General features: G+C 48.4%; 2 protein-coding genes across 2 annotated transcripts in view; one reads left to right on the plus strand and one right to left on the minus strand.

Moving 5' to 3' along the window:
- The window catches only part of BTBD1 (BTB domain containing 1), a 26,437-nt gene extending 22,562 nt beyond the window's left edge, over positions 1-3,875 (minus strand). The window contains exon 1 of the mRNA XM_026648314.2: positions 3,422-3,875. Coding sequence (XP_026504099.1) covers positions 3,422-3,774 — 353 coding nt within the window. The 5' untranslated portion in view covers positions 3,775-3,875. The remainder of the gene's footprint in view (positions 1-3,421) is intronic.
- Positions 3,876-15,694: 11,819 nt separating this feature from the next.
- The window catches only part of TM6SF1 (transmembrane 6 superfamily member 1), a 32,515-nt gene continuing 31,292 nt past the window's right edge, over positions 15,695-16,917 (plus strand). Inside the window, exon 1 of the mRNA XM_026648315.2 lies at positions 15,695-16,263. Coding sequence (XP_026504100.1) covers positions 16,172-16,263 — 92 coding nt within the window. The 5' untranslated portion in view covers positions 15,695-16,171. The remainder of the gene's footprint in view (positions 16,264-16,917) is intronic.

Raw genomic sequence — 16,917 nt, forward strand, 5'->3', positions numbered from 1 at the left:
TTTTTCTACTTAAATTTGACCTCTAACTATGGCTGTTGCTCTTTTAAAAAACCTTGCATATACAGCTTTTTCATTCTCTTAACATGAGAACCAACATTTTGTCTGCAACATACACCTTTACCTATTCCCTGTACACTAGCGCCTACCCAGTTTTGCCATTCCCTCATGACTAAGGCTAAGATTTTGTCACAGATATTTTTAGTAAAAGTCACAGACAGGTCATGGGCAAAAAAGGAAAATTCACAGAAGCCCGTGACCTGTTCCTGACTTTTACTAAAAATATCCATCACAAAATGGGGAACTGCTAGGCAGCTGCGGGGCGTAGCTGGGAGCTCCAGGGGCCCCCAACCACCCATGGGGGCTTGAAGCTCCAGGGTCCCCCTCCCCCGCTGCCCTGAGCTGCAGGGTCCCCCGCCACCAGAGGCCGGGAGCTGGGGGGGGCCCCAGCCAGGAGCTTTGGGGTTCCCCCCTTGGCCACTTAGAGCCCCCCAGTGCCCAGGAGCTGCAGGAGCTCCCCCCTCCCCCGCCGCGGCTGGGAGCTGCGGGGTACTCCCGTCACCTCAGAGCCCGGAGGCTCCGCTGTCTCGGGCGGCAGTGGGACCCTGCAGCTCCCAGCCGCCTGTGGGCTGAAGTCATGGAGGTCTTTGGAAGTCATGGATTCTGTGACTTCCGTGACCTCCATGATAAAATCGTAGCCTTACTCATGACTGGAGTTTAGGGCTATAAGCCCAAGTCAGTTGTGGAGCAGGAAGAGGATCTTCTACTAATATCCTCAAGTGAATGAGGAGAGCAAAGGTCAGCTGTTGCTCTACTCTGCTGTTCCTCCCAGGAGATGGGGCTTTTAAAAGTCCACACCTGGCAGAAGGAAACTCCTGGCTAAGAGTATGGGCAGGTGCCCCATTCTCTTCACCCTTCATGGCTTGTCTCTATTGGTTCCTAGTGTAAAAGGCAGGATGTCCCCACTCTACTCTAGAGGTCTTGTACTACTTCAATGCCGAAGTCTCCTAAATCAATAACTTTCTCTCCCAAACCTTGACTGTGAAGGAGGACCTACACCAGCTCCACTGTATTCCATTACAAATAGATTGAGGGAGGACCTGAAAACACTCTCAAAATTCTTAAGGGCTCTTGCGACTTGAAGTCTTCAAATCATGATTTGGGGACTTCAACAGCTGAGTCAAGGGAGAGAATTATTCCAGGAGTGGGTGGGTCAGCTTTTGTGGCCTGCATCATGCGGGAGGTCAGACTAGATGATTATATTGGTCCCTTCTGACCTTAAAGTCTATGAGTCTATAAAGCAACAGTAATTGATTTCTCCACATCCACTGAAGGTCAAGAAGTAATGGAATTAATCTGCAGCAAGGGAGACTTAGGTTAGATCAGGGGTGGGCAAACTACGGCCTGCGGGACCGTCCTGCCCGGGCCCCGAGCTCCTGGCCTGGGAGGCTAGCCCCTGGCCCCTCCCCTGCTGTCCCCACTCCCCCGCAGCCTCAGCTTGCTCGCTCTGCCGCCGGCACAATGCTCTGGGCGGTGCGGCTGTAAGCACCCAGGGCAGCACAGCGGCAGAGCCCGGCCTGACCCGGTGCTCTGTGCAGCGTGGTGGTGGCAGCAGCCGGGCTAGCACCGCCAGACACCAGTGCTCCAGGCAGTGCAGTAAGGGGGCAGGGAGCGGGGGGGTTGGATAGAGGGCAAGGGAGGTCACGGTGGTGGTCAGGGGACGGGGGTGTGGATGGTGGACGGGAGGGGAAACAGGGGGTTGAATGGGGGCAGAGGTCCCGGGCGGCAGTCAGGAAGGAGGGGGGGCCATCAGGAATGAGAGGAGGGGTTGGATGGGGTGGCGGGGGTTCGGGGGCAGTCAGGGGACAAGGAGCGGGGGTGTGTGGATGGGGCAGGTGTCCCAGAGGGGCCATCAGGGAACAGGGGGGTTGGATGGGGCACGAGTCCCGGGGGGGGGTAGATAGGAGGTGGGGGCCGGCCCACAACCCCCCATACAATTTACAAAACCCAATGCGGCCCTCAGGCCAAAAAGTTTGCCCACCCCTGGGTTAGATCATAGGAAAAGCTTTCCAACATTAAGGATGGTTAAACTCTGGAATAGGCTTCCAAGGGAGGTGTGAAATTCCCATCATTGGAAGTTTTTTTAAAAACAGGTTGGACAAACAACTGTCATGGATGGTTTAAGTGTACTAGATCCTGCTACAGTGCAGGGGTCTGGACTTAGAACTTCAAGAAATTATCCTCCAGCCCTACATTTCTATGAAATTTGGGATTTTAATCAGTTTTTATATTTTATAAAAAGTTTAGCCTAATTGAACAGTTTCAACAGTATTTTAAGAGTTATCTGCAATTTATTCAAGTTATCAATTCTCAGTAATAACCTTGATGTACAATATAACCTTTTCCCTCATATAAATTGCCATTGACAATTGCCACCTAGACCTCAAATTGGCTAGTTTTGTGTAGGTTTGAAATTGATTATGATCATTCCTCCCCACCCTGAAATCTGTGCAATTGCCAGAGATCATAGACAGCCTATGGGTGAATAATCACTTAATAAACAAGAATAGAAGCAAGAAAAATGATGATCTGACACCAAGAAGCATTTTTTTTTACTTGACCCAAGAAGAATCAAATCAATGAATCAAATCAATAAACAACACAGTATAGCAGACTCAATTCTTCCTTTATGCATTATTTAGAAATAAGTAATTGCAACACACACAGAAGAGATCTATTATTAAACTACATCTCCCACTGTCTTGCTTCAAAAGCAATCCCTTTGTAAGGACACGTAATTCTCCTGAAGCAAGCATTTTCTTCGCGGGGAAGGTATAAAAATAATTTGCACAACGGGCAACTCCAAATAAAGCCTAAGGAGGGTCCAAAACTAAAGACGAGTCCAAAACCACAAAGTTCTTGTGCAGGGAACTGACAGTTTAACCTTGTTTGCCAGACCAGACGATGGCTTTGCCTGGTTTATATCTGTTTTGTGCCAGGTACAAACAGGTCACGAATACATTAAGCATGCTGAATCAGTGACAAGAGAACAAGGGGGGGGGGGAAAGAGGGCGAAGGAAAATGCAGCAGCAAGCAGGCATAGGTGCAAGATGGAGAGAGGACAAGAGGGCCAGGCACCAGCAGCCATGAGGGGATATAATTAGGGCTTCTGCAGCCGGCTGGTTTACAAGCAATGTCACTCACTCCTCAGCCCCACACAGCGATCAGAGAGGGCCGTGGGCCAGTGCAAGGACACACGCATCAACCCGCCAGCTGCTGTCGGCGCTCAGGGCAGCAGCATAAGATGAAGACGCAACGCCAGCGGCTAACCCGCTCCAACCCGGCACTCGGGCAGCCCCCCGCCTTTCTCCTCAGCCCCCGGTCCCACCCCTGCCGGGTCTCTCCCACCCCGCCCCGGCCTGACCTGAGCAGCGCCAGGAAGGCGGCGGGCTCTACGTCGGGCAGCTCGATCTCGGCCGAGGTGGTGGCCATGCCACCGTTGAACATGGCGTCGAAGACGGCGCTGCCGGCGGCCAGCAAGAAGCGGTGGGCGGGGATGCGCTGCTGGCCGGGCCCGGGGGGCCCCCCGCCGCCGGGCTGCCGCGGGCCGCCCTTGCCCACCACGAAGCGCACGTCGCTGAGCAGCTCGTTGGTGAAGAGGAAGGCGAAGCGCTCCTGCAGGGAGCCCTTGGTGGCCTGCCAGTTATACACGGGCTCCCGCTGCAGCGCCGCGGGGGCCGCCTCCGGGGGCCCGCCCGAACCCCCCGCCGTCGCCATCGCCGCCCCGCGGGCCGCTCACTCCGCCCGAGGCACGCGCATCCCCGCCGCCGGGCCTCCTACACTCGTCAGTGTCACAAACGGCCTTCCGTCAGCGCAGCGGGCGCTCCTGCGCGTGCCGCGCCAGCGATCTGCGCATGCCCGGTGCCATCGGCTGAAGGCCTTGCCCTGACGTTGCCCTTCCTTGCCGTCACGATCTGCTTTGGGAGCTGCGAGGGGGCAGCACGGGTCCAGGGGCCAATGGAGATGGAGGGGGCGGGAGGGAGAGGAGGGGGCAGATAGGCGACGGCAGGGACAGGGTGCGAGAGGGTGTTGAGAAGGGGGAGAGGGTTGCCAGGGGGTGGCAGAGGCGAGAGACCCCAGGAGAGAGAGGGGCAGAGCGGGTAAAAGTTACTGTATATGGGGTGAGCCCTCTGCAGTGGTGGCCAGGATAAGGCGCACCGGCGCAGGTGGCAGAGGGGCTGCGTTCCTCATTGCATGGTGCATCCCTTTCCCAACCTGGGCTTCAGAGCTGTCCCGAGCGGAGCTCCAGGAAATATTTTCAACCTTCCTGGAGGGGTTTTTTGGTAGCATGTTGGGGGCGGGGGCGCTCTGGGAAATTATAAGAATTTAAGCCCTGATGTAAGCATTCCCTTCTTACAGCTGTGTGGGAAAGGCACAGTGTAGTGTAAAGCCCAGATGAGGCTGCCCTTCTCTATCTGAAACAATGCACTGAGATGTTGAAAGAAACTTGATTCAGTGGGTATGTCTACACTACAGGATTAATCCGAATTTAGATAATTCGAATTTGGGAAACAGGTTGTATAAATTCGATTGTGCGCGGCCACACTAAGCACCTTAATTCGGTTTTAAACCACATTAATTCGGTGGTGTGCGGCCACACTACCCCATTAACTTAAACACAGTAATTCGGTGGTGTGCGTCCACACTAACCCTAATTCGAATTAACAAAATCGATTTAGGCTCTACTCCGTTCGTCGAGGTGGAGTACAGAAATCGATTTAAAGGGCCCTTTAATTCGAATTAACTGGCTCTGTAGTGTGGACGGGTGAAGGGTTAATTCGGATTAAGGCAGCTAAATCCGAATTAAAGTCCTAGTGTAGACCAGGCCAGTGAAATATTTCACACACACCTCTCCTAATGTTGGAGGGGCTGATGGTAAGAAAGGGAAAAAGGAGAATACACCTCCCCCCCTCATATAATAGAGCAGTTAAGGAAACATAAAATGACTTCCTAGATTAAAAACAAATATGATGGTCAGTAACATAGACACGGTGGAATAACCTGGATAAGGATCAGGTTTGTGGTAATATCACCACACGAATAAATACCTCACACACATCTGTAAGAGCCATAATGTGATTACAGGTTATAGCCATCTAGAAAGTGAAATTCATAGAAATTAATTCTAGCCAATGTTCAGTAAAATAATATTTTATACTCATGTATGAATTAAGTTAAATGTTTTTTTGAATAATTAATAAATTAAAGTATCAGAGGGGTAGCCGTGTTAGTCTGAATCTGTAAAAAGCAACAGAGGGTCCTTCTTCAGATGAAGAAGTGAGGTTCTTACCCACGAAAGCTTATGCTCCCAATACTTCTGTTAGTCTTAAAGGTGCCACAGGACCCTCTGTTGCTTTTTAATAAATTAAAATGACTCTGACATTGCACTCCATATGCTTTATGGAAAGATGCTTATGAATATGACATAACTGGAATATGCTTTTTGTATGGTGTCATTAGAAAGCTTGTAATCTATTAAGTGTGTTCATCCTATTTGTTTGCATGTATTATTTCTATATCTGGAGTTAGGAGAATAAGATATAAACTTGTACCACTGATATAAACATATTAAGTGGAGGCCATTAAGGATGCTGCAGAAACAATCAGTTGTAAATGGCCTTAGTTACTTGAAAGCCTTCCTGTGTACATGTGGGCCAGCCCAGGGGGCATGGAGACTAGGGATCTTACAGTGACATGTGACTATGTCACCTGATAATGAAATCCATTTTAAATCTGGTACTTTTCCATTTAGAAGGAGGGGTGGGGACCCAGAGACACAAAAGATTCCCGCCTTGTGCCAAAGCTATAAAAGGGGGTGGAGCAGGACAAAGAGGTGGCAGTCATGAGAAAACCCCTGCTTACCACCTGAGATCTTAGGTGCCGACTCCGCCCTGGAGCACCCACGGGGGGGTGGGGGGGAATTAGCAGGTGCTTAGCACCCACCAGCAGCCAAGCTCCCCCACCCCCTCCTTGCCTCCTCCTCCCCTGAGCGTGCCACGCCCCACTCCTCCCCCTCCCTCCCTGTTTGGTGGCGCTTTGGACTTTGGGGGAGGAAGGGGGAGGAGCAGGGACGGGGCGTGCTCGGGGAGGAGGCGAAGAAGAGGCAGGGCGGGGTGGGGACTTGGGGGAAGGTGGTGGAATGGGGGCGGGGACTTGGGGGAAGGGGCAGAATGGGGCAAGGGCTGTGCAGGGGCGGGAAGAGGCAGAGAAGGGGCGGGGGTCAAGTGACCAACCGGGCAAAGGGGAAGACGGCGCCTATGCCTGAGATGTCTGCTGGATCTAACAAAGACTGTACCGGGGGGAAAGGATTGGGCCCAGACTAGGAAGGAGTCTAGTCTGTGAAAAGCTTATTGGAAAATCTCTGAGGGTGAGATATTACCTGTAATTAGTTTCTTAATGTATTAGGCTTAGACTTGTGTGTTTTTGCTTTATTTTGTTTGGTGACTTACTTTGTTCTGTCTGTTATTACTTTGAAACCACATAAATCCTACCTTTTATACTTCATAAAATCACTTTTGTTTATTAATGAACCCACAGTACGTGATTAATACCTGGGGGAGCAAACAGCTGTGCATATCTCTCTATCAGTGTTATAGAGGGCAGACAATTTATGAATTTACCCTGTATAAGCTTTATACAGAGTAAAACGGATTTATTTGGGGTTTGGGTGCCATTGGGAGCTGGGTGTCTGGGTGCTGGAGATAGGTAACTTGCTGAGCAGTTTTTAGTTAAAGTCTGCACCTTTGGGGGCATGGACCACACCTGGGTCTGTGTTGCAGCAGGTTAGTGTGTCCGGCTCAACGAGGCAGGGTTCTGGAGTCCCAAGCTGGCAGGGAAAACAGGCTCAGAGGTAATTTCAGCACATCAGGTGACAGTCCCAAGGAGATCTCTGTGTCCGAACCCATCAGAATGACACCTGACTACTTTTATAAGGTAGTGTATGAATCCTGCAATTGGGCACATGTCCTGTCTTCTGGAGAGAAACACTCAAAATATCACCTTAAATAATAAGTGGAAAAAGTACAACTGCACAAAGTGTACAGAGTTGTGATAGCTATAGAAATGTATATTGTAATACACATGGGACTGAACAACTCAAATTTACTGTTTAATAATTTTAAGATAAATATTTTTTCAGTTTCTTGAAATTCTGCAGTTGAAATATAAATTAATGTTTACCAAATTTATATTTTAATGTACCTGTGACAAACAACATAAAACTTTAAATTTAATAATTATTTTAGTTAAAATATTTTGTACATTTTTGAAATATTGAAATAGAAAATACTATGCACTTCTGAAATTAAAATCCAGTGAATACAGCTGAGGGTTGCAAATGTTGGCACTGAAGCTACCATCCAACAGGATTTGCAACCCCTGGATCAGCGATGTGGAAAGATGAGGTACAGCAAATTCTGACATTTACTACCCTTATGCCCATGAAAAAAGGAATGCATGTTTTGATTGGGAGACAAAAAATGGTACATTCTCAGTGTCAATTTCTGATGGGAAGCCGTTTCTGACACATCCTGTGCTCACTGTACTCTAGTTCAGCCGCATGCCACAATGCAGCTGTAATGGACAGGAAGGCGAGGGGTAATTATATTCTGCCTACCTACCATTCCCCACATAAATTCAGTTCGATAAAATGTCCTTTACAAGATGCCCAACTAGAAAGATATATATCAGTAAGAATATGGAATAAATTGTTTGGAAGAAGCTATATTAATTCAAGATCATTAGCACAATAGTCTGGCATAGAAGTATCAGGTGAGAAATAATCTGGATCCTTTTGCCATCTGCTGGAGTTTTGCTGTAAGTACAACAGCAATCTTAAATTACTTGTGGCGCTTGATACCATTTATCATCTCTCATGGCTTGGCAGGCTTTGTGGGAGCATGTGCTTATCAGAGGAAAATAATATGTCACCATCCTGTGTGCAGGTTTATAATTAGGACAAAACTAAGACAGAACAAGAATGGACTATTCCACTGAACAGAAGACCCTGGAAAAGGCAGAGGCAATTTCAATGTGATAGGCAAAAGCAGGAAAGGACACAAGGAGAAATAGCATAGCAGTCACTGGCCAGAAGTAGCACTGGACAGGGAATCTATGTTGAAAATGCAATCACTCTACTCACTTGAGAGAATACAGCTAGAGAAATCATCACCTCTGTGCATCTCCTGATCTGTGGTGCAGCTGGATGGCACATGGGTCCTCAGTTACACTTAGAGTAGGGCTGTAAATGCAACTTTTAACAGGAGTATGCCCCCAAAGATCAAGAGGGTGAGGATCCCCCCTACCCCACTCCATCCCACCAGAACCATTCTAGTGGAACTGAAGGCACCAATACTGTGCCCTTATTTGACAATTCATTTGTGGGAGTCAAGAGCCAGATTTAAAGGGGAAAAAGGAGTCAGTTGCCATGGAGAAATGGTACAAGCCATGGAGAGAAAGAAGGAAGCTGCAAATGAGAGCTATGAGGCTGTACAGGAGACCAACCTTTATTTTCTAGGGATGCTTTTTCAAATCAACAGGTGATCTGGGCATCACTTGGGGGAGGGGTTATGGGCATTTTTATTTCCCTCTCTTCCCTTTTAAAAAGAAAATAACCTAAAATTCACCAGAGCACCTGCAGAACTGTCCATCAGCTGGGTGCCCTAGCAGCCTCCAGACCTCCTGCTTATTAAAATAATTCTCCCTGGTAAAATGTATGCAAATTGCCAGTTATGCACCAGGAAGAGAGGAGAAAGGAGATGGGAGAGGGGAGGAGAAGAGAAAGCAAAGATAGGGCAGTGAACTAGGGGAAAGGAGAGACGGAGGGAAAGGAGAGAAAAATGCGGCAGGGGCTGGAAGATAGAGAAGCAGAGACGAGGTGGGTAACTGCAGAGAGAGAGAGAAGGATGTGCAGGACAGACAGAAGGGAAAATAACTTTGAGACAAGGGCAGAAGGAAAGAAAATTGATAAAGAAAAAGAGGGGAGAAAGGAATGAGAATGAAAATAATGTAAAAAAAATCACAAATACACAGGAGACAACAAAGGAGAAGAGAGACATAGAAAGGGAGAGAAAACATAGGTATATACAGCAGCAATCCACAGGGCTAAGAAAGAAAACTGTTGTCACAGCTGTCTTTGTCAAACTTGGCTTCCCTGTATGTGAACACTGAGGATCAGACATTTGTTTTACCTTGTAATCTTTGTGCCAGCTCCCTGGTTCAAAAATGTTGGCCAGTTTTCTTTGGCAGTATCAGCATGTGGATCACAGCCATTTTTAAAGGTGATGTCATGGGATTGTACTTACCCTGCACAAATCAGAAATAGCACACAACACATTTCCCAAAAGGGGTACAAGTAAACGTTACTAAATCCTCTTCTGTTCTTTGCTTTCTTAGTACACTCAGTTTCTATCTAGGAAGTGCAACAGAAATTAATAAAGAGGAAAGTGTTTATATGAAACATACAGTATTAATTGACCAAAAGCAACTTTTCATTTGATTTCATTATGTATATGGAATGGCTCAGCTACAGATAAAAGACTACAGACAAAGTTCAACTGGGTTATATCATATGGATGAGATGGTTTTGCTGATCACTAGCAAGCACTACAGAAGGTCATAGTGTGGCAGAGCGTTTGAGATACAAGCTTCTGAAGTTTGAATAGTAGCTTAAGCCAGCATAGGCTGACCATGGTGCCCTTCTTGTTAAAGAAACCGTTGGGAGTAGGTCTGACATTACCCTGCTGTTATCTGGACCGGTGATCCGCTAGGTCACTCCAATCCTCGACTCTGGGAGCCAGCCTTACTCTGCTTTGCTGTGAGAACCCCCACTCCTGGGTTGTTCACGCACAGCCTCTAGGATGTAAGCTGCTCTCAGCACGTGAGTGAGCACTTTTGGCCAGCCACTGCTTGGATTCTGCAACCAAATGACCAAGGCCGGCTTTAGCAGGTGCGGGGCCCCACGCCGGGACGCGAATTGTCTCGCGCCCCGCCCTGCCCCAACTCCGCCCCGACTCCGCCTCCTCTCTGCCCCATTGGATCCTTCCCCAAATCCCCGTCCTGGCCCCGCTCCCAGCCCCGCCCCCTCACTGCCCCATTGGATCTCTCCCCAAATCCCCGCCCTGGGCCCGCCTCTTCCCCAAGCACGCCGCATTCCTCCTCCTCACCCCTCCCTCCCAGGCTTGTGCTGATCAGCTGTATGGTGGCGCAAGTGCTGGAGGGAGGGGGGAGAAGCTGGACGCGGCTTTTTTTTTTTTTTTGCTCCACCGGCAGCCCCGGACGTTGCGGGGCCCTCTTAGGCGCGGGGCCCCATTCCGGGGAATCGGCCGAATCATCTTTAAGCCGGCTCTGCGAATGACACTAGCCAATATCTCCGGTCCCAGACACAACCGTGGGAACCTCCACCTTGCAGTGTCCAGTTATGCCTGCTGGATGCTGCAAGCTTGATGTACCAGGCTTGTTATCCCAAGGGGAGTCTCTGACATGCTTCAAACCAAATGCACTGCTTCAGGAATAAACAAACAAATTTATTAACCACAAAAGATGGATTTTAAGTGATTGTAAGTCAAAGCACAAGTCAGATTTGGTCAAATGAAATAAAAGCAAAATGCGTTCTAAGCTGATCTTAACACTTTCAATGCCCTTACAAACTTAGATGCGTCTCACCACAGGCTGGCTGGTTGCCCTTCAGCCAGGCTCTCCCTTTTGATCAGCGCTTCAGTCGCTTGGTGGTGGTGTCTGTAGATGTAGGTGGAAGAGCACGGCAAATGTCTCTCCCTTTTACCATGTTCTTTCTTCCCTCTTGGCTTTGCTCCCCCGCTTCAGGGTCAGGTGAGCATTACCTCATCATAGTCCCAAACTGACCAAAGGAAGGAGGGTGACTCACTGGAGAGTCCAACAGATCCTTTGTTGCTGCCTAGACCAGTGTCCTTTGTTCCTGTGAGGCTGGACTGGGTTTGTCCCATACATGCCCTGATCAGGTGTGAACTGCCCCTCTGTTCCTGGAGAGTTTTGCCTGGGCTTGTTTTAAGCCATGAGGACACATTTTCAGCCTCATAACTATATACATGAAATTACAACCTATAACATCTCTATAACATTACTATAACAACAATGCTCAGTACATCATGAGCCTTCCGAAGACACCCAACATGACAAACTTTGCATTGGATACCACACAATCATATTATAAGGATGAACATGGGGGTGCAGGGTGTTCCCCTGAGATACAGAGTGTCACAGTGGGACATTCCCATGATGGGCTTTCCTTTGAATCCTATCAGGGTTGGGGTGGAGGAGGAGGTCTATTTGCACATGATACAGAAGAAGCAGAGGATTCAGCTCTCATGCCTCACAGATTCCTGAGATACGCACGATTCTTGGGGATCTACCAGAAGCACAAAGATGTCTGCCAAGTGGCCTTGTTCCACTTTACTGGCAGGTCAAGCCAGTTCTGTAACTGAGATCTCAGAAGGTTTCTGTTGAAAGAGGGTATTGTTTTCAGCCATTTGTTCCTGGAATTATTTCATTCTCCTCTCTTATGGATCTTCTCAGCTTCTCGCTTTCCCCACAAGAGTTCAATTTTGTGTGCGTGTACTCAGTCAATGTTTGCTGTTCTGATGCGAGTTTTGGAACTGGCACATATTTTTAAAATGATTACAGATTGTTCCGATAAGCAGTCAGCATCCTTCTCCCACTACCGAAACAGAGAGAATGCTTCATAGCAAATAATGTATTTGTAGTTTATTGTGTTCCATGGTTAGGAATAATATTAATAAACCTAGCTTTTACATAGTGTCATTCATCAGTAGAGCTGAAAGCGCTTTACAAAGGAGGTCAGTATAATTGCAAAGGAGGTCAGTATCTGGAACCATTTGATGGAGAGTCCTTTCCTTTTCATATTCAGTTAGATGTTTATAAACATCTATGTATCTGATGGATGTGATTGTTGTAACTGGCAAAGGAAGACATTCATGTTGCCATCCTCACAACTCTTACATTACACAATTCCCACAAGTTGTCAGTTTACAATAACAATAATTTTTAAAAATGATAAAGTTATCCCTTCCTTTAGAACTCTCTGTGTGTCCTCTCTTCTCTGAGGCACTGCTCTTCCACTAGAGTCCAGCCAGGCAGCCCTCTGCAGCTGCATGGAGCCTAGATTAATTAGTGGGGTTCTAAGGCTTCTGCTTGTGAAGAGCCAAATGCAGAATCAGGGCCTTAGATTCAGGGCTCTTAGGGGCAGGGACTGATTTTATCTTTGTGTCTTGAAGAACGCCAAGCACAGTGTCAGTACAAAAAAATTAATTGTGCTTGGATCCTGTTTCCCTGGGCAGCCCTGCTGTAACTGTATTGAGTGGAGCTGTGGCCAGTCTGGGTTACTGCAGCCACACTGAAGGTGGATTTTCTGCTACTAGACCAGGGGTGGGCAAACTACGGCCCGGGGGCTGCATCCGGCCCTCCAAACGTTTTAATCCGGCCCATGAGTCCCTGCCAGGGAGTGGGGTCAGGGGCTTGTCCCACTCCGCACGGCTCCCAGAAGCAGCGGCATGTCCTACGCATAGGGGCAGCCAAGGGGCTCTGTATGCTTCCCCCACAGCTCCCATTGGCCGGGAACCGTGGCCCATGGGGGCAGCAAGGATGGCGCCTGCAGACAGGGCAGCGCGCAGAGCCGCCTGGTTGCACCTCCTCATAGAAGCCAGAGGGGGGACATGTCGCTGCTTCTGGGAACTGCTTGAGGTAAGCGCTGCCTGGAGCCTGCACCCCAACCCCCTCCTGCACCTGAACCCCCTGCCCCAGCCCTGATCCCGCTCCCTCCCTCCCTCCAAACCCCTCAGTCCCAGCCCGGAGCACCCTCCTGCACCCCCAGCCCTCGCCCCCCTCCACATCCCTACCCCCAATTTTGTGAGCATTCATGGCCCACCATACCATTTCCATACCCAGATGTGGCCCTCGGGCCAAAAAGTTTGCCCACCCCTGTACTAGACAGACAGGCAATGAAACTGCTCCCTACTCTTTAGTGGATATTTGCTCACCACACTGTTTCCCATGATTGGGACTTTCTGCTCTAGGGTTGGAAGAGGGCTGGAACAGCAAGGGGTGTCGCTTGACAGTATTAAGATGCCTTGGCAGAGCAGTGATGGGAACTCTTGCCTGCACTGAATCTGGCTCTAGCCCATCCACAATTTAAAATTAAAAAAAAGCTATAGAGAGATTTATTTGTACATGATGATGAAAGCCAAAGAAATTCTTCTGACCCACAAAATCTATCTGTTCTCTGGCTCTAAATGGTCAACAGCTTAAGAACATAAGAATGGGCATACTGGGTATGACCAATGGTCCATCTATCTCAGTATCCTGTCTTCTGACAGTGGCCAATGCCAGTTGCTTCAGAGGAAATGAACAGGATATGGCAGTTATCGAGTGATCCGTCCCCCTTGTTGTCTAGTCCCAGCTTCTGGCAATCATAGGTTTAAAGAAACCCAGAGCATGCGGTCGCATCCCTGACCCTCTTGGCTAATTGCCATTGATGGACCTATCTTCCATGAACATATCTAATTCTTTTTTTGAAACCAGTTATATTTTCAGACTTCACAACATCCCCTGGCAATGAGTTTCACAGGTTGACTTTGCATTGCGTGAAGTACTTATGTTTGTTTTAAACCTGCTGCCTATTAATTTCATTGGATGACCCCTCATTTTTGTGTTTTGTGAAGGGGCAAATAACTTTCTTATGCACTTTCTCCACACCATTCATGATTTTATAGACCTCTATCATATCCCCCTTTAGTAGTCTCTTCCAAACTGAACACTCCCAATCTTTTTAATCACTCCTCATATGAAAACTGTTGCATAACCCTAATAATTTTTGTTGCCCTTCTCTCTATTTTTTCCCATTCTAATAGGGCTTTCTTGAGATGTGGTTACCAGAACTGCACACAGTATTCAAGGTGTGGGCATACCAGGGATTTATATAATGGTATTATGATATTTAATGTCTTATTTTCTATCCTTTTCTTAATGGTTCCTAATATTCTGCTGACTTTTTTAACAGCCACTGCACATTGAGCAGATGTTTTCAGAGAATTATCCACGATGACTCCAAAATCTCTTTCTTGAGTGGTAACAGCTAACTTAGACCCCATCATATTGTATGCATAGTTGGGATTATGTTTTCAAATGTGCATTACTTTGCCTTTCATCAACACTGAAATTCAAGTGCCAGTGTGTTGCCCAGTCACCAATTTTTGTGAGATCCTGTTGTAACTCTTCACAGTCAGAGTTGGACTTAACGGTCTTTAGTAATTTAGTATCATCTGCAAACTTTGATACCTTACTGTCGATCCCTTTTTCTAGATAATTTATGACTATGTTGAACAGCACTGGTCCCAGTACAGAACCTTGGTGGATCCCCCTCTCTCCACTGTGAAAACTGACCATGTATTTCTACCCTTTGTTTCCTTTCTTTTAACCAGTTACTGATCCATGACAAGACCTTGCCTCTTATCCCATCACTGCTTACTTTGCTTAAGAACTTTTGGTGAGGGGCCTTAAGCAATAATATTTTCCCTTGAACAGGTAATTTGCTATATATGTTATGACCCACTCTTTACCTTGGTTTGCAGCTTTGAGAGCTGTGTGTGGCTGAAGTTTCTCATGCATGTAAAAGTATTTTCTGGCTTATGCATTACTTTATTTTGGGACAAACTAAATATATTTTGTTTAAAACAAGTTTTCCACACTTAAAGGGAAAGTATCAGGTTATAAAACAATTCTAAATATAAATTTCCTTATCTATTTTGCCTAATAAGATGATTGATTGCTAAAACATAAAGACTTTTAGAACTCTCATTTACTTTTCACCATTCTTACCATTTGTTGAACATAGGAATTGCCAGACTGGATCAGACCAGTAGCCAATCTAGTCAAGTATCTTCTCACCAACATGGCTGCTTCAGAGGAAAATGCAGAAAATCCTGAATGATACAGTTATGAAATAACCTACTCACAGGAAAAGTTTCCTCCTTATGCCATTACTAGCGATTGCCATATATCCTGAAATAAAGAATTTTGGTTTTTTTTTTTATCCTTGCTATTATAACTCTGGTTATAATCTATATAACCTTCCCATGATCCTTTCTTGAATCCTGCTAAGCTCTTGGCCTCAATGACTTCTAGTGGCAATGAGTTCCATAGGCTAAATGTCCCGTGGACAGAATATTCCTTAGCAGTTTTAAATATGCTGCCTTTCAATATAATTGTCTAGTCCCTTTGACTTTGTGTGCTTCACTCAACTTGCTGGAAGAAAACAGGCAAGTCGGTTTCACTTTTGTTTCTAGTCCAGTCAGAGAGCTTGCTTGTGAGTTTCCTGTATTCAGTGCTGCAACGAGAACACTGCTGAAGTCCAAGCCCAAGTCTGGTTTTACTCACATTTTGTTAAAAAAAAAAAAAAAGAAGGTGAAAAGATTTCTATACCGATTGTTACAAACATGGGGAGAAAGGGGAAGAGGGCTCTGTTCTAAGTGGCTCTTTAACCACGACAGCTGGAACAACTGCCTTGCACACTCACTTTCTCCTTGGGGACTCCTTGCTCCAGCCCACTGAGCAGTAGTTCGCAAGGGCAGCCAGCCCGGGACGATGAAGACCAGTGACTTTTCCAGGCGTCCCCGCCTTGATCCCCCAGAGCCCGGCCTCCCTGCCGTAGGGGACCATGTGCAGCAGGGGGTGATGATGGCTCTTGGCTCGCTCGTGCCAGCCTGGTCACAATAGATGTCATGCCGCTGGCTCCGGGCGGAGGGAGAGTCCCGGGCGGGCGGCTGTGGAATGAAGCGAGGCAGCCGCAGTTGTCAGTCCCGTCACTGCTGCTGGAAGAACAACGGGGGGCTCCAGTTTCTGCCGCGGCGGGCGGCGTTAACCTTCGCGGCGCGCAGCCTGCCAGCGACGGGGGCTTTTGCCCACCAGCAGCGGGCGATGAGCGGCGCAGCCGGGCTGAGCCGCGGCCGCGCAGGGCAGGTCTAAGGGGCAGAGAGGGGCGCTCGGCCGGGGACCGCTGAGCTGGGCCATTGTCTCCGACCATGCGAAGCGCCCTGTGAGCGGAGCTGCTGCGGCCGCTGCTGGGATGAGCGCCTCGGCTGCCACCGGGGTCTTTGTCCTGTCCCTCACCGCCATCCCCGTCACTTACTTCTTCAACTTCTTCGCCGCCAGCAGCAGGTGAGCCGCGGGGGGGTCCCCGTGCGCCCGGGCTGGGCTGGGAGTGGGGAGCCGAGCGCCCGGGGGGGCAGTCAGGGCGCGCTCCCAGGCGTCTCACTGCGCAGCGTATTTTTAGAAGCTGGGCATGGAAAGGACAAACGTGGACCCGAGCGAGGTACAACAATAACCGGCGCCAAGGGAGTGGGCGGGCGGGGCCGCCCGGGCTGGGAGCTGAGTCCAGGAGGGTTGGAGGCTGAGAGCTTGGGGGTGGGAGGTGAGGTTAAGCTGGGACCAGGACAAGTGATTTAGGCGGGCAATGGGTGCAAAAGGCTGAGAACTGGGATCTGGGTTTGGGCCTGAGGAGCTGACCACTGGGGCCCTGGAGCGGGCTGGGGTGGTGGAGCAAGAAGTTGTCCTTTGTTGGGGCAAAATATCTCAGGTAAAGCAAAAGCAACGAGGAGTCCTTGTGGCACCTTAGAGACTAACACATTTATTTGGGCATAAGCTTTTGTGGGCTAGAACCCACTTCATCAGATGCATGGAGTGGAAAATACATGAAAGGATGAGAGTTGCCTTACCAAGGGTGAGGTCAGTCTAACCAGACAATTCATTTAATAGCAAGACATCCAGGGAGGAAAAATAACTTTTGAAGTGGTAATGAGAGTGGCCCATTTC

Source organism: Terrapene carolina, unplaced genomic scaffold, assembly GCF_002925995.2.
Source record: "Terrapene carolina triunguis isolate 2854851 unplaced genomic scaffold, T_m_triunguis-2.0 Scaffold67, whole genome shotgun sequence".
Classification (NCBI taxonomy): Eukaryota; Metazoa; Chordata; order Testudines; family Emydidae; genus Terrapene; species Terrapene triunguis.